At 36.3% G+C, this 18,160-nt stretch overlaps 3 protein-coding genes across 3 annotated transcripts; 1 reads left to right on the plus strand and 2 right to left on the minus strand.

The window, feature by feature from the left end:
• Positions 1-1,715: 1,715 nt before the first annotated feature.
• Positions 1,716-4,494, plus strand: LOC106377153 (protein BTR1). The gene is made up of 9 exons (XM_013817331.3): positions 1,716-1,919; positions 2,007-2,072; positions 2,359-2,597; positions 2,703-2,806; positions 3,046-3,233; positions 3,524-3,603; positions 3,867-3,962; positions 4,066-4,127; positions 4,225-4,494. The coding sequence occupies exons 2-9, from the start codon at positions 2,012-2,014 to the stop codon at positions 4,343-4,345; spliced, it is 951 nt and encodes a 316-aa protein (XP_013672785.1). The 5' UTR covers positions 1,716-1,919; positions 2,007-2,011; the 3' UTR covers positions 4,346-4,494.
• Positions 4,495-4,858: 364 nt separating this feature from the next.
• Positions 4,859-7,888, minus strand: LOC106377152 (NAC domain containing protein 50). The gene is made up of 4 exons (XM_013817330.3): positions 7,417-7,888; positions 6,111-6,388; positions 5,846-6,031; positions 4,859-5,714 (listed from the first exon to the last, which is right to left on the minus strand). The coding sequence occupies exons 1-4, from the start codon at positions 7,637-7,639 to the stop codon at positions 5,046-5,048; spliced, it is 1,356 nt and encodes a 451-aa protein (XP_013672784.1). The 5' UTR covers positions 7,640-7,888; the 3' UTR covers positions 4,859-5,045.
• Positions 7,889-10,419: 2,531 nt separating this feature from the next.
• LOC106374959 (zinc finger protein ZAT5-like) lies at positions 10,420-13,499 on the minus strand. The gene has a single exon (XM_013814873.3). It carries the CDS (start codon positions 11,770-11,772, stop codon positions 10,618-10,620), a length of 1,155 nt encoding a protein of 384 aa, XP_013670327.1. The 5' UTR covers positions 11,773-13,499; the 3' UTR covers positions 10,420-10,617.
• Between the last annotated feature and the right edge of the window lie 4,661 nt (positions 13,500-18,160).

Raw genomic sequence — 18,160 nt, forward strand, 5'->3', positions numbered from 1 at the left:
TGAGATATTTATTTTAAGTGGTAAAATCCATGGGCTAATTAAAAAATATTTATATTTTTTGTAAGAAAAACATAAATTTATAGTTTTTACGAAACAGAAAATAGAACATTATTTTCTTGAGGTATTAATTTTTAAATTAATGTTAAAATATTATTATTTATGAAAACATTAAAATTGTAGAGTGAATAAAGTATACTCCTTTTGTTTCATAATTGTTGTTTTAGAGTTAAAAATTTGTTTCATTTTAAGTGTTGTTTTATATTCAAGATTTTTATTTAATAGTTTTTTTCAATCTATGTGAGAATAATTAAATAAAACAAATAATAAAATTTAATGATTTTTTTTAATCTACGTGAGAATTTTTAGAGCAACATGAAATGAAACGGTAGAAGTATTCAATTAGAGTAGGTAGGTAGATTGAATGCTACATTCATATGATACCTTTAAGAAATAAATATGTTACATCATATAAAGAGATGAAAAATACTTCCAGTTAAGACTTTTTTTTCTTTTTCCTTGTAAATTTTATTTATTATAAAAGTAGTAACCATACAAGTCCATTACAAAAAGTATTTAATCCACCAAAAAACCCAACACAGCTAAACATTACAAAGGCCAACAACGGCCCATTGAACAATTCGCCAACACGAAAGTGGAAACGCATTGACTACGCAGCCACGTGTTCAAACCACTGTGAAAGAGAAACACGTGGTTGAAATCACCCCTTCATGTTCCCGACATGCAAATCGACAACGCCGACACGGGAAACCACCGGCTCACCGGGACCAAACCTCACGATCACAGCCACCACAACTCCACGGCATCCACCATCATTGCCAGAGCACTAACTCTCGGAGAGCTTCAATCAAACTATTTTGAGATCTCATCCGAGCCACACCCACACAGAACAAACATCACATGTACCAGAATCACCCACCGGCGGAGAACGTCGATAAACCATCATCGAGATATCATCCGCCGCCCCAACCCTTTACAACCCAAGAAAGCCAGCCGCCATCGCCGGAGAAGAAGGCAAAGACGCTGGAGACAAAAGCCGGACGACCATCGAGAGTAACGACGCGACACCGGAGACAGAACCGGCCGACCACCGAAGAAAAAAGTGCGTCGCCGGAAACAAAAACCGATCTGGAAAACTCTCTTATCTCTACTCCTTGTGAAAGATTAAATTTGGGAACAAGGAAAGTAGAGAAAAAATCCTCTCTCTAAAAGAGAGGAGAGACCACTTCCAGTTAAGACTTAAGACTAAAGAGTGAAGTGAATATTTGAACTAAATGAATTTGCGTACAAAAATAATTGGAAAACGGGACTAAATTTAGAAAAAAAGACAAAAATAGCACTAAATCAAGTTTTTGTTTCCAAACTAGCACTCAAGGTCAAAAGTCACAAAATAGTACTTAATGTTTTATCAAAAGTCACAAACTTAGGGTTTAGAGTTAAATGGTGGGGTTTAGGATTTAGGGTTTAGAGTTTAGGGTTTAGAAATGAGGTTTTGGGGATAAGATTTCAAATTTTGAAAAATAAAAAAATTAAAATTTTCAAAGGATAAACTTAGAAATGTGCTATTTTGGTCATTTTAGTTTTGGAGTGCTATTTTTGTGATATAAACTTATAAAAGTGCTATTTTGGAGATTTGCCCCTAAATTAATTATTATTTAATTAAAATAAGTTGGATTTGACAAAAAACAAAATTAATAAAAAAATAACAAGTTTGACTCTTTTTCAATCAGAGTTGACAAACAAACCAACCACCTCAGCAACAAACACGAAGAAGGCGGTTAACAGAATACGATTACGAACGCCGAGAGAATCACCACTACGTCGCCGGAGATTTACAACTCATAGTGAAAAATTTGCGGCGGAGTTAACGGAAGGAGATTCATACTTACACAAGCAGAGAGGTAAGTGCAGATTTCATCAAATCGAGTCCTCTCTCTTTCCCTCATCTCCAAGACTCCATCGGCTGATTGTTTCTCTATCTTTCGCAGCGGAAATGGATTCCACCGAGTCCGAAACGACGGATGAATCCCCGGAGGAGCCATCGCAAGAACCTGGTACTTTCCGATTCGATTTTGCTCCTCCCGGCATAATTCCATCGAATTAGAGAAAACTAGAAGTTTTGATTTGCGGCGCTGATGATTGGATTGGATTGCATTCTATCTGTTTAGCTTCCCTCAAGTTCGACTATAATCAGATATTCAGATCATCGACGAAATTATTTAAAAATTTAAGGAAAGAGATCGAGCTCACTATCTCTAGGATCCAATAGTGTAATTTAGTGGGTGATATTATACTTTGTTTCTTAGAGTGGCTGGTGTATTTTTTTTCATCCTGTTTCAGACTCTAGTGAGAAGCCAACGCACATACGTTTCCTTGTACCCAAAGCGTTGGCTGGTTATGTGATTGGGAAAGGTGGCTCAACCATCACTCAGTTCCAGGATCACTCTGGTGCTCAAATCCTGCTCTCGCGTAATCAAGAATATTTCCCAGGAACGACTTGTAGAATCGTTGTGATGTCTGGCACGACTGTACAAGTTCTCACTGCATTCCAGCTTGTTCTTGCTAAATTGCACTGTCAGGTAATTTTTTCTGAATTGCTAGAAGCACAGTGATGTTGCACAGTGACCTCAATTGCTTCTAGCTGTCTGCATTTATCCTTATTTGGTTTTCCTCATTTTTGATAGCTTCAAGCTGAAGATGGTAGTGATGTTGAGCTTAGGAGAACAAGAGTTGTGATTCCACACAGTTCATGTGGAAGCATCATTGGAAAAGGAGGAGCCACCATCAGGTAAGTTTTTTGCTTTCTATTCTCGTAGTTTATCTGGGAAATTGACATATGAGAATGTGTTCTTGTTGTTGTCATTGTTTCATACTTCATATCTTCAAGAGAACAAGGAATCTTCTCTTCATAGAATAAAAGGGATTTTATGGGGTCCAGAGTCAAATCTTTGGATATTTATATTTAATTTCAGGATGTGGCATTACTACATCTTCTAACCCTTAACGTATATGATTGTCTTGCCATAGGTTCTTTATTGAAAACTCCAAGGCTGGTATCAAGATATCTCCTCTGGACTTCGAGCTGAGTGATAGGCTATTGACACTATCTGGAACCATGGAGGAGCAGATGCGCGCAATTGCTTTGATTTTGACTAAGCTTACCGAAGAGGATGATTACTCCCAGCAAATGCACTCCCCCAATTCATATAGAAAAGGTATATTCTTCCACAAGTGGCTTACTAATTGAGTTTGATCTCCTTCTTGAATTGTCTTTCGTTATCATGTTCTGTGTTTCTGTGATTGTGTCTAGAAGTAATGACTTCTGCATTTGCTAGCAACTAGGCACGGCTATATATGTCATAGATAGTATTAGGTTAGTGTTATTGGTATCTGGTAAGGCACTGTAACTTCCAAGGACAAAACTTCAGTCACTTGCCTAATTTTCCGAACAAATAAGTCGGTTGGTGAATCTTCATTTTCTTCTAAAGATCCTTTTCAACGCCAGATTTAGGTCTTCGCAACATTTTGCACGCATGGAAATCGGTGAAGTCACGCAGATCTCTTGGAAGTAAACAAAATCACAAGGTTTTCTCTCTTCTCACAATATATCTTCAGTCATAAATTTATATCAGTGATTATGAAAGAAATTCTATGATGCTGGCTGCTAGCAAAGTCTAAAAGATAGGAGACTGCCCATGCTTTATCTAGACTTCCCTGGAAAGAAGGTCATTTTAGAGTTTAAATGTTTCTTTGAATGGCTGTTTTCTGCTCAACGAAACTAGAGTATAAGATATTTAGTTCAAAAGTTTAAGCCAATACTTAGAAATGTTTTTTTGTTTATATTATAGGAAGATAGTTACAACTCGGTGACAATAGGTGTGTCGGATGAGCACATAGGTGTGGTCATTGGCCGTAAAGGAAGTCACATCATGGAGATCAGTGAGGTCCGTTCCAATATTTCCGATCCCTTTCGACTCTCTTCTCACTCAATTTCATCATCACCAATCTCTCACGCCTTTGTTGTCTTTTGAATCTGTAAAATGGCAGTCAAGTGGTGCCAGAATAAAGATATCAGGCCGAGGAGGGTTTCTCCCTGGAACTACTGATAGGTATTGTCTAACAAAACATTTGCTTGCTACTGAAATAACATGCAGAGCTTGAACAATGTAGTGTCTAACTTCTTTCTTCTGACATGTTTTTTATCAGGAAAGTTACTATCTCTGGATTTCAAGCTTCGATCGATTTAGCTGTATCGATTATAGAACGTAAAGTTGACAAGGCATCGAAGAGGAGGGCCAAGGATGAAACTGACATGGATACAGACTAGTTTTTAAAACAAGTGTTCTAGTATATAACATCAAAATCTCAATTTCAGATTATCAATAGCTCTTCAACGGTCAATGCAGGCATGCCCTTTCTATGCAAACATTGAAATGTCAAAGAGAGGTCATCAAATAAATCTCTTCCGTGTGCAAAGGTGCTATGTTTATTTGATTAGTAGCATCTCTTTTGTTAGTTTCTTCACTTGTAGCAAAAGTCTTCTACCGTAGCTGTCGCTGATGTAGCCCTACGGGAATTGGTCAATGACGATAAAGCCCTTCCTTCTGACAACCCCCAGTCACGGTATTACTTGAAAATCACTTTACTCTCATAAAGACGGAACATTATGAGATACAGTACGAGAAGTAAAGAGACGATTATGCCCTCAGATCTGACCACTATTAACGGTTTTTGCCCAAATAGGTGACCATCAAACCATGCACTCTTGAAACAAACATATAGCGTTCTTGTCTGAAAAGAGCATGATAGGATAATATATGACAATGGACCAACCTGACCATGTTCGCAAAAGATGCTTAAACATCCGAAAGAAAGAAAAAAGACACCCAGCTCAGCGGCTGCGATCCGGTTTATCCTAATTTTACAACAGAGACTCACATGGTTCTCAATCCGTCTGAAGAAGCTACATAGATAGCTCATAATATTACAGCTAGAATGCAAAGGAGAAGAAACCTGAAGAGTTGGTTTTAGAGCACCGCTTGTCCCTTGGTGGCGTTGTTCTTCCTCAGCTCATCGTTCTCCTGGCGAAGTGCATCGATCCTCGACTGGAGAATACTGATCATAGCCTCTGCACTCATCATCTCAAGCTTGAAAGTCTCTCTCTCAACAGACATCTGATGAACCTCCTTCTGGAGATCATTAAGCTTCTCTTCAATAGATGGAAGCGGAGCAGGAGGATAAGCTTCCTTGTTAGGAGGTTGCGGTGTGTTTTCTTTCTTTGCGGATATACCCATGAGAGAGAATTCAAGCAATGCAGAGATGGCGGTGTTGGTGGCAGCAGCAGCAGATGATGAGATTAAAGTTATTGGTGTATTGTCGACGGTTGTTATTGTGGACGAACAGTGATCCTGTGTGGTCCTGCTTGAGTTGTTGTTTGGTTCGTTTTGGCGTCTTCGTTTGTATTGAAGGAGAGGCAATGGAGCTTCTTTGTTGAGAACACATGCAGGAGGAGGACGCTCGTCTTCTTCTGCTTGCTCAAGTTTGAGTGCTTCCTCAGCTTCATCATAATGGTTATTGTTGTTATTCTCCTGCGGCTTGGGGGCATTCTCATGATGATTCTGATGGCTAACTTCGATATCCATTGGGGTAGTCTCTCTTGGTGGCTCGTTGATGTTAATGAGGTCCTTGCTTGCTGGCTGAATTTCATAAGACAAGTTACAAAGTTATATGAACCCAAGAGGGCACACACAAAAGATCTGAACCCACTGGAACTACTTAAGAGATGGTTTCAACACATATCTTTTGCATATATGAAGGAAGCACAAACCTGGTCCATCTGGTTGTTTCCATTGGCAAAAGGTAGCGGCTCTGCCCTGACCCTAACGTCTACTCCTGGAATCAGAGCGACTCCCTCATCAGCCCATTCCTCTTCCAAGAATGGCGCGTATCTGTTCCCACTTGGTGGCCCAATGTTATTCTTGTGGAACACTCTGCACAACACATATGCATCTTGCTGCAACCAAACAAACGATTCTTTAGACAGTATCAAACAAACTGATAGGTAACTCTTTGGAAGATAAAAAAAACTATACCACGAGGTTTCCATTGGATTCAGTTTCATAGTCCACAAGGCGATACTCGTGCATGACCCAATTGGTCCGGAGCCCATCCGGGGCACGCCCGCTGTGGAAAACGAGTGTTTTTTTCATACCGAGCAACTGAATGTCACGGCGGATTTCTCGGTCTTTTCCAGTTGCTTTCCAGTAGCCTTTGTTAGTGGCTCGGTTCATTCTAGCGCCGTTCCCGTACTTCTTGTCTAGCGCGCTGTAGAAGTACCATTCCTGGTCTCTTGTCTTCAACCTCGAGAACACTGGAAACAGACACACAACACAGCAGAAGAGGGAAAAAGTCAAACTTGAGATACTCAGACAAGACAAGCAACAACAAAGTTCATGTCCTGATACACAAGCAAACTAATGTGGAAGCACGAGTTAGCAAGAAATCCTTAAGGAATATGAAGCCTGATTTAATAACAGTAATCTCAAAACTTCATATGGTAAAACAGAAGAACATACTTCATTTCCTGAAACACAAGCAAACAAAACTGAAAACACTCACAATACAGCAGAAGACAGAAACCAAACTTGAGATACCCAGACCCGCAACAATAAACTTTCATGTCCTGAGACACAAGCAAACTAATGCGGAAGCACAAGTTAACAAGATATCCTAAACGAATCTGAAATAAATGACACCAGTGGACAAAAAATGAACCTGGCTTAAGAAACACAAAACTCAAAACCTTCAGATAACCAAACACAGAATAACAAACTTCATTTCCTGAATCACAAGCAAACAAAACTGAAAACACTGGAACACACACAACACATCAGAGGACAAAACCCAAACTTGAGATACCCAGACACGCAACAACAAACTTTCATGTCCTGAGACACAAGCAAACTAATGCGGAAGCACAAGTTAGCATGAAATCCTTAAGGAATCTGAAATACAGAAGACAATATCAACTGGACATGATAACACTAAACTAAAAAAGTACAGACAAAAACACAGAATAACAAACTTCATTACCTGAAACACAAGCAAACAAAACTGAAGCTCAATTCATACATAATTTCTCAAGAAATCTGAGAGAAAAAAAACTAGATTTTGCCCAATTAATAAGTCCATAGGATGCACAATCTCTTCACAGTTTTACAGCCTAAATATAGCAAAAGGTAGATCTGCAACTCAGAGCCCATAAAGCCAAACTCTTTTCCCAGAATTGAATCAGGAGACAAAACCATGAAGAAGCAGAGAAAAAAAAACCCATAAAGCTAAACTCTTTTCCCAGACACGGAAGAGACAAAGAGAGATTAGAGAAACCCAGCGAAGCACCTGCTAAGTCCCAAGGCTCATGCTTGTAGATATCGACATCCCCAATCGCATCGAAACGTACGGGCTTACCCATAACCTTTCTCTTCAAGTAATAGCTCACGAGTTCTTCATCAGTCGGATGAAATCGAAACCCAGGAGCAAGCGATGTCGCCGCTACAGTAGCAGTACCCCTCGCAGTCGCCGTCGGCGGCGAAGACACCACAGCCACAGATTCGCGACCCATTTGAAGCAAAAGACTCGTACTTGTTGTCTTCTTCTCTCTCTCGTTCACCAAACCTCACCAGACGAACACCCAAAGGAAAGTTGGGAAATGGGTTTTTTTAATTATACGGAGAAGAAACCAAAGAGAGAAGAAGGCCACGATTAAAGGTACCTTCAATTGCAAGAAATTTATTTTTCTTTTCTTTTCTTTTTTTTGCGTTTCCGAGAAGGTTAGAAAACAAGTGTTTTGGATTGCGATTCCAGTTTTGCTTTTTTCATTTTTTCTCGATTATTTATGTTTTTTTTCTCTCTTCCCTCACTAAAGGGTTGCTGTAATAAAACCCTAGCAAATGTTACTGCTTAGTTTTTTGTCGTTTTGTGAAGTAAAATAGAGGAATCACTGTTAGTGGTTTGAAAAGTAAGAAGTAAAAGAAAATAGATTGTATTTTCCTTTTTTTTTCTAAAAGAATAGTTTGTATTTATTTAATAATAATAATATATATAGTTGACAAAAGAGCATATTATGCAATAAAAAGTCTATCAAATCAAGGTGATATATATTTTATTAAATTAAATGTGATATTTTTTACGAAACGAAATAAAAATTTAAAAATTATTTTTTGCTAAACGCATCGTAAAAAAATATTTTATATTCTATTAAAGAGTATTCAAATTTTAAATTTTACCAAATTAGGGTTAAAACTTAAGGAAATACTGCTATTTATGGGAGATATATATGTAAAATATAGGATGGTTTTATTTTTTCTGAAAATGTTTAAACTATGATATTATTCCCTTTTAATATATCATCAAAAATGCAAAGCATCTTGTTTTCGATATATTTTTGTAATTTTGAAGAAAAAATTGCTATTTATGTAACCTTGAAATTTCGGTTCAATTTCCATACCAAATAAATATTTTAAATCCTTATAAACTGAAACAGTATCCAATTTTGTCCAACCTTTTAAAATTAAGAAATTTTCTTTTACTAGGATAATGTCGTTTTCTTTGTTCCAGAGATATCATCAGTTTAAAATATAGTATAGTAAAAAAAAAAAATATATATATATATATAGTATAGTAACACTGATTGTTGATAAAATAATCTAAACGTACACAAAAGTTATTGAGAAGTTGACCCAAACAAAAAGAAGAAGAAAAAGTTAATGAGAGAATAGAAGGTGAAAACAAAATAAAGGAGTGACAGGTACGTTTGCTTGCTAAAGGATACTTTACCAATAAGGCAAGCTAAAGGAGAAGAAGACTTGGTCCACACGAATCATCATCTTCCCCATTTTCTCTTAATATTTATTCATCTTCATTTAATTTGCTTCTTTGTTCTATCTACCAATCTACTAATAGTGCAAGTCCAATCTAATTTTCTTTCAATTTTCAGTTCGTAGTTTGGATTTTGTAGTCGATAACTCTTCATTATTATTACTTCTCTTAAGTTTATTAAAATTGTGTTTTCCCACATTCAAAATTATAGGTATAATTCTTCTGTCAACACTTATATATTTTAAAATAACAGTAATGATAACATGCATTATTTGTTTGGTTCTGCTCCGTTTTAACTATTGGAAACAAGAGTTTCAAAACGAAAATATCATATCACATAACTTTTGAAACAGTAAAATACAAAAATTTAATATTTATTTAGGTTGTCAGCTAACTGACACCCGTCACACCACTGTCCCCATAAAGGACAAAATGCTAAAATATCAAGACAACTTTTTCGGCCTCATACTTGTTCGAACCTCGTGTTTAGTCCTGGGCCTAACTTCTTTTGAGATTATAGGATACTTTTAAAGCCCATCATTCATTTGTAGCCCATTTCCGTGACTGACAAAGTCCCGTACCAGAAAAGTGTTAGTGACTTGTGAATTGCGATTCTAGTAAATACTTGCATTTTCTAATGATTTGCATGATTTTTGGGACGTTAAACAAAGTTAACATTATATTTATTTTGAAAGAGTTAACATTAAATTTGTTTTTAATGTTTTACTAGATCTCAACCCGCGCAACCGCGCGGGTTTTTGTTTTCATTTATTTTTATATAAATATTTTGTTTTCAATTCTAAATTGGTATATATTATAATATATATGTGTCTATCAACTTCTAAAACATAATAAGTTTACTGTATATTTTTTTTCATTGAATAGATTGTTTCAAACTTTCACATGTATTTGTATCTTCTTATATATATATATATATATATATATATATATATATATATTCAGATTATTATTTCATTATTTAAATCGTAACTATATATATAAAGATTAGTAAAATATTGTTTTATTGTCATATTCAAAGATATTGTAACATTTCACAAATTTATAAAGTTTTTAAAAAATTAAACTTTTCGTTTCATAGATTTATATTATCGAGTAAATAATTAAACATTTAGTGTTTGTTTAATTTTTAAAATAAACTATATAGTTTAAAATTTGTTTTCACTGGTTTAAGGTAGTATAGATTAATCATTGTTAGATAATTTGATTTTTGTTGTTTAAAAAAAATCTTTATAATTTTAAAAGTTAACATCGACAAATATTTAAATATTTAGCATATAGAGGTATAGTATTATAATATTAAATTATATTTATTTAATTTATACTATCTATAAATCCAATGGATTATCTATTGTTTAAATCCAACTATTGATAGCCCAATAAAAAATTTTGGTAGGTCCAAAATTTAAATGATAAAATTAGATATTAAATGTAGCATGACTTTCTACCGTGGAGTATATTATTTTTAGTTTTATTGTTCAACCAAAAGATCTTACATTAGCGTAGATGTAATTACATAGCATTTATGCATATGCGCATTTGTATAATGATAGGGTTTTCTTTTGAAACGAAGTAAACAAAAAAAGGAATCTTGCAATTCTTGTACAAGCAAGGAATCAGTAATTTTCTTAAAAAATGGTTCATCAATTTTTGCGTAAAATTTCAAAAAAATTAATAAACGAATTTTGGTATCAAATATTTGACTTAGTAATGGCAATCCACCAATGTAGGAGCGGAAGACAAAACAAGAGTTTTTTGTTCTTCTCTCTGATGTGTTTGTTCATGTTCATGTTCCTGTTCCTGTTCTTGCTTTGAAGCAAAGCTTAATCCGTTGACTCGATTCACATCTTCCGAGGCAGGTAGATTCAGATCCAAATCTAACGACACAACCGCGCTCCTCGCTCTCTTAACCGGAGCCTGAACCGGATGAACCGACATTTGGTCAAACGACATAGGTGATAATGACAAAGCCGTGTTTGCTGTACCCGCAGTGGCCGCAACCCTAACCGTTGCGGTGGAAGCGGATGCTGCTGAGGCCACCACTGCGCCTCTATGACGTCTCATGTGACCACCTAAGGCTTGTCCGGATGTGAACTCAGCTCCACATATCCCACATTCATGGACTTTATTGTTATTCGCTTTGCCGTACACCACAAGCGACCTGTGGCTACTATTATTGTTAGGAGTTGCGGCGGGGACGTTGTTGAGATGAAGAGAAACGGCGTCGTTGTAGATAGACTTCTTGAGGTCATGGTCGGAGTGAAGACCCGCTGCGGCTTTAGGCTTCTTGTGGCTGGCTCTATGGCCACCAAGAGCTTGGAAAGAAGGAAAAGTCCGGTCACACGTTTTGCATTGGTAAACATAGTAACCGGCTCTGCCTCCACTCGTGGTCCCATTAGATGTCTCGAGAAACCTTCTGCTGCTAGATCTATACGCATTGTTATTGTTATTACCAGATTCTTGGTAACTCATCATAAACTGTCTTGTTTGTTGTGGTTGTTGTTGAGGGGTATAGTGACCTTGGGCGAGGAGGATCAAACAATTAGCCATGTCTTGGTCTTCCTCGTCAGCGGCGGTCTTTAATGTTGCATTGTTGTTAGAAGATGAAGAGGCAGGAGATGTCACACCATTGCTTAACATGTTGTTATCATTCTTGTTGGTGTTGATCTCATCATTGAGACTCTTCTCCTTGGAAACAAGACTGGTGGACTCATCTTCCACATCAGGTTCTTGAGAAGACATAGGAGGGACGATAGAGAAAGGGATTGGGGACTGCAGACGCTGCCTCTTAGTCCTCTTCCCTTTAAGGATCAAGGCTTGCTCTTTAGCTGCCGATATCGCCTCCTCTGCTGTCTCCATTGGCTATATAAATAGATTCAAAAAAGTAATTAAAGAGGGAAGAGCTAGAAGATGAATTAGAGAGAGTTGAATTTGAAGATGGAGATGGTGAGGATTACAAATATATAAACTAGGATGTTTATGTGTGTTAAGGGAGAGAGATGTATGTGTGTGGATTGGAGAGATGCATACATAAATAGAGAGTGATTTATGGAGAGGAGTCAAAGGGAGACAACACATTCTCAAGTGTGTGGAATATGTTGGACTTGTCTTTTAGCAACCTCTTAAATTTTAGTACTTCTGTTATTGTCTATTACAATTTTTATGTGTAAATTTAGACAATAACTTGAGTAATGTATTATTTGTCTCTTCAACATCGCTTTCTTTTACTCTGTATAAACAACCTATTCTTGGATTAGTTCTGTTATGCCTAAAGAATCACGTGGCTTCTTAAAAAGATAATAACATGTGGTTAGAGATCTAAATACCAATGTTTCAAATACGAAGCGGACTAACATCTTTCGGTTAATTACCGAAACTGATCAATATAACATTCTTGTGACTGATACAAATAACGATCCAATTTTAACTAATCATATGCTATATTGTATATCCCTTATAAGTTTCACACCAGAGCTATATATTTACCAAAACTAGTTTTGAATATTCTTATGTGATCTTCTACCATCGTTGAGAAAATATAAATGATAAGCCAAAAACACTAAAATAAAATGGAAGTAGAGGCTTAGAGGTTACTTATGGTGAACGAATGTATAAATTAATGAGAGTGCAAGCCTGGCTCTCACGGAACCTACGGCTCTGCCTTCCTATCTCTCTACCATTACTCCACTCCCATATTGTTCCTTTTTATTTTGTTTTGTTTATTTATATTTTTGGCATATATATATATTTTTTTTTCATTTTTGGCATATTTCTTATACGTCTACGTACGCATCTCTTTGCACGTGTTGGTTTAGCGCATAAATACTCTTCTATTTAATTTCTAATGACTTACGAAAGAAAAAACTAAAGTCCACCCAATAAGTCGTAAGAGTACGACGACTTATAAAACCAGACTTGAGAGTTGAGACAATAACTGGGGAAGCATAACTAGACAATGACCAATTCTCTTAGTTTGAAACAAATTCCAAAACGTGTAATTTCATGAGAAGAAAAATGACCATATCAATCAAGTGGAAAATTAATCAGCATGCTAACATCAACGATGTGTGTTATATACATTTTTCAAATGCGGTGAGTTCAGTTAATATTGTCAACTATGAATTTATGTGAGAAGAATGGAATAGGGTGTTATGTTTGGTCGGTTGATTATTAATTTACAATTTTCATGCATATTCGCATAATTATTTACTACTGATATTTTGTGCCAACAACTGTGAACTGAAAGTCTAACTTGTGGTTTGTGTATAAACTACAGTTTTAATATATAATAGTAATATAGTTAATACATGTTGGCGTGTGTACGTATTATGAAGTATATGCCGATTTGTTCATGTTGCATGATGTGAAGAGCACCCACTTTTTTTTTTTTTTTTTTTGTAACTGAAAGAGCACCCACTTCACGTAAAGAATATTACTAAGTAATAAGAAATCAATAAATATGTGAATTTAGGTGCTGTGTTATTTTCTAAAAAGTCTACTCTACATTGTTGGATGTAGCTAATAATTAGCTTAAAAACGATAGTGGCCAATAATTGTTTATTCCCAATGATTATGTAAGAGTCGACTGGATAACATGGAGTGCATGCAACCACAACATACCATTCAATACACATTAGTACATACTTTCAGTATTATATACTTAAGTATTGTTCCGGCCAAAAACATCCTTAAGTATTGTAAAAGAATTAAGAAGGTAAAATATACATATATATATATATATATATATATCAATATATATCAATTCATGATTTTCAAATATCCATTTAAGAAACCACACAGCACCTTAACTAGTGCAATGTATATCATTTAAGAATATAGTGATAATTGTTTAAACAGTTCTTAGACATATATATGGGAATTCTCTAATTATTTTGCTTTATAGATCGCTTATTTCTTTATTAAAAAATTATAAAATAAATTAAAAAATCAAACCTTTGATATTTTAATATTAACTTTACTACTTCCCCTTATGTCAAAGCCAAAATGTCAATATCAAGAGCAAAATGAAAACATATATCTCAGAGATTTCAAACAGGTTTACCCATCCCGTTCCATCCAGTATCGCGGCAGGTAAGTCGTCGAGCGGGTCATAGCGGACCTGTCCCGCGCGGACTGTGGTCTTCAAAATGCGAGCCCAAACCCATACCGCAGAATATATAGGCCTTCGCAGGCCGTCCCGTAGGACACCTCCTTATCAAACCGCCTGCTACAGCTTCTTTCATGAATGTTCAAGTAGAAGAGTTATGTAAAAGAGTTGAAGAGAGTTCATTAGGTTTCACTAAAAGCCTTATCAAAATCAATGCCACAAAGCTTTGTTTGTGCTTGCGTTCTTGAGTTAAAATCCTTATTTTATTATCAGCATAAGCTTTTGTTAAGTTTGAATCTGATTGAATTATTGTCGTTGTAATAATTTGTAATAATTTACCAAATTATACAAGTGATGTGATATACAACTAACTTTTCTCCTAAACAACACCATTTTAACCAAATTTAATTTAAGAAAAACATAATTTCACAGTACTGAAAACAAAACCAATCAACTTAAACAAAAAATATCACACTGTAATAAAACAATTCATAGTTGTGTGTAATAAAAAGAGAAAACCAAATCAAAACACCACCAGAGCTCGAATCGTCATCGATGGAGTTGGAGTCGCCGGAGCTCGAATCATCATCACCGGAGTTCGAATCATCATTGTCAGAACTCCTTATGTTTTCTGGGGACAAAGTCACAAGAATCGCTTTCTTCTCACTTTTTTCTCGTTTTTTTCAGGTAAAATAAAAAATGAAGAAAAAAATGTAATCCCACATGATCCAGTTTCGGCCCATTCCGCAAATGGTCTAGTCCAGCAAAGACCCGTCCCGCGAAGCACGCAAATTTACGGAGCTAGAAAATCTCGTCCCAATACCGTCCCGCGACAGTCCTTTACAGACTAGGCCCGCTGTCCAGATCTATTATTGCCATCTCTGATATATATATATAACTTATCCCCAATCTGCTTAGCCCTGAATATTTTTGTGTGCTGGTCGAACAATTCTGGACCAGCATTTTCGGATTTGTAAATTCCAACCTCTTTGGCAACATATACGATCGTTACTCTCCACATCGAGGAATTACATTTCCTAACCATGCTCTAAAAATTGAAGTGAAACCTCCTTGTTGCAATAAGCATGTCCAAGTTGTTCTTTCAATGCAAGCCTCACGTATGTTAATACGATGTGGAACACCTTTGAATTTGCCGATTTCACAATCCTTTTTGTTCGATTCAAAATTAACTCTCAGAACACGATTATCAGGAAGGAGGTTTCGAAATATTACGGTGTTTTCTTAGCAAGCTTCATTTGACACCAAGTACAAAGCAAAGACTATAACGAAAAAACAAGAAGATGATTAATTTTATTAGGAGTAATAATGTTTTGTTTTAGTTTTAATTTTAATTTTAATCTAATAAGAACATTAAGAGCATGTCCAATGAAGATTTTTTATGGGATTCTTATGAAATAAAGAAAATTACAATAATAAAAAGAAAATAGAAAAGGTTCTTAAAATACAGTCTGCAAGAAATTCCCATAATACTCTTCTTTGATGTGTAAGATTGTTAGCCACAAATTTTTGAAATAAAATAAAATTTAATTACAAAATTGTATTAGAATAAGATAATGTTATTATTATGTTTACATAATAACTTTTAGAGTATGATTAAATTCGGTCTCTATTTCTTAGCATTATTGTAATATATTTTTTTTTAAATTGTAATTAATACAAGGAACTTCTCTTAACCTTACCTAAGAGTATGAGTAACTTGGGTTCGGTTAAGAACCGTTTTTTAGTTTTTAACTAAGAAAAGTTAAAAATCGGTTTTAAATAAGAGATATAAAAGTCGGTTTTTAACCAAAAAGTGTAAAAAAAAAACAAAAAAACAAAAAAATGTTAAATCATGAGTTAAGAATCTCATTCTAAAAATTATGGGTTAATCATGGTCTTATTAAACCGGAAGCAAGAACCGTGTCTTGAGTACACGTGTCAAAAAAAATCTCCCGATGATCTCTCGATCCTTTCTTATTCACTAGGGATTGCACGACACAGAAGCGATTCTTTCTCTGTTTGTACCTTTCCTTCGATATAACCGAACGATTTGTTCATCGTTGTTTGTGGAACTCAAGAGAGAGAGAGAGAGAAACAGCATCACAACAGCTTCTTTGGGATACTGGAATGCTTTGTGAACCCATTTCTAATGGTTTCTACTCAGTTGTTCCGGTGAGTTTTTATTTTTCTTATTTAGGAAGGTGCTGCTTCTAACGTGATTTTTTTTTTTTGGCTGCAGGACAAGAGAGTAAAGGAACTATATAATAGACTACCTACTCCGAATGAGCTTCATGCTTTGGGAGAGGAAGGTGTCAGAATTGAAGTCATTCTTGTTGATTTTCAGAAGGATAAGAAGCTCGCCATGCTAAAACAGTTGATCCACCACACTTGTCAGTGGCTCAAATCCTGCTTCGGTAGGAAAATGACTTTTCTCTCTTTGTTAAAGGTTTGCATTGCATGTTCTCAGGCGTTTATGAATTCTCCTTAAACAGGTGTCTGACTTTTACAAGCGTCCTACACTGGAAAGCCCTTCAAAGCTTGCTCTGGAGGAAAATGCCTTCTTGTTTGAAAATGTTATGTATGAGGCCCGTAGGCCGCCTATTGTTTACCAATACCGCAGGAGAGGCCCAAGTCAGAGGAAGGGAGGGAACGCACGTGTGATCGATTCGGAAAAGATCTAGAGCAACACGTGAGAAGGAATAAAGATCTAGCGAGGAGGATCGTTAGTAACAACCTGGAGAGAGAGGATACATGGGAAGACGTGACGTGTAGATTCATTTAAGCTTTCTATATATGTTAAGAGAGAATAAGATTTTGTTATCGAGTGTGAAGGTCGATCATTTTGTGAGGAGAGAGAGTACTTCTTTAGTAAAACTCTGAACGTTGTATTACTTGTTCTTGAAGGAATTACATTGCAGTTTCTACAAGTCTAAGTTTTACATACTAGTCATATCAAATTTGGTATCAGAGCAAGACGAACCTGGACGTTTGCGATGGCACCGAGGAAACCTGAGGACAAAGCGGTGGAGCAGATCCAACGTGACGATGAACGTTTGATCGCCATGGAGGGGAAGCTGTCCACGCTGGAGGAACGAATGGAGGCGAAGATGACCGAGATGATGAAGCTGCTCACCATGGGTTTTGAGAAGCTCGACCTGAGGAAGGACGATCAGATCGGGGGGGGGGAAGTCCGGCGAGATGCAGGGCTGGTTACCTCCGGTGTGATCTCCAACCCAGGCGAGCCGATCAAGCCAAAGGTGTATCACGGAGAAGGATCTGGAAAGGGAGTCATGGAGGAACCGCGAAACTTGTTCGGAGCAAGGTTTGCGGGAGACTATGGACCATCATCAGGATCTGTCACGACACAACCACCGCCGTGGGGAGTGTTCACTACAAGAAAACAGGTCGTTTCCGACTACGGTATTAGTCGGTATTCAGTCGGTAAATGGTCATTTCCGACTGATTGACGACTGATAAGAGTCGTCGTAATATACCTCGTCGCTAAATATTTTAGTCGTAAAACAGTCGGTATTTAGCGACTGTTTGACGACTATTATGATCAGTCGTAACTTCAGTCGGTAATTAGTAGGGCATATGGCGACTGATTTACGACTTATTTAGTGACTATTCTACGACGGCTTAGTGACTGAATTTAACGACTGCGTTTAGCGACTGAATTTAACGACTGAGTTTAACGACTGCATTTAGCGACTGATTACACGACTGACTTAGTGACTAACTATCTCTGTAGGAAAACAGTCGGTATATTACTGCTACCGAATCACGACTGAAATGCTTAAAATATACGACTGATTTAGCGACTGATACGCGACTAATTACCATATTTTTTTGGCTGTTAAATATATGATTTTGGTGTATTGTTTTTCTTGTCCATGATTTGTTATTTAAATCTGCTATTAGTACTACTAAAAACGATTTTGAAATCATAAAAGTTTTAAATACATGTACCATACACAAACAAAAGAACTCCATAACTTAGGAGTATTCAAGTTTCAAACAGAAAGAACTCCAAAGAGTTTACAAGTTTCACACATCCAAAAGGTAGTTTTTCACATAGGAGAAGGGAAAGACCTAAACATGATGGGGATCAGATGAAGCTGTTTCTTTGGAGATGAAGTC

This window comes from Brassica napus, chromosome C5, assembly GCF_020379485.1.
Source record: "Brassica napus cultivar Da-Ae chromosome C5, Da-Ae, whole genome shotgun sequence".
Taxonomy (NCBI): Eukaryota; Viridiplantae; Streptophyta; class Magnoliopsida; order Brassicales; family Brassicaceae; genus Brassica; species Brassica napus.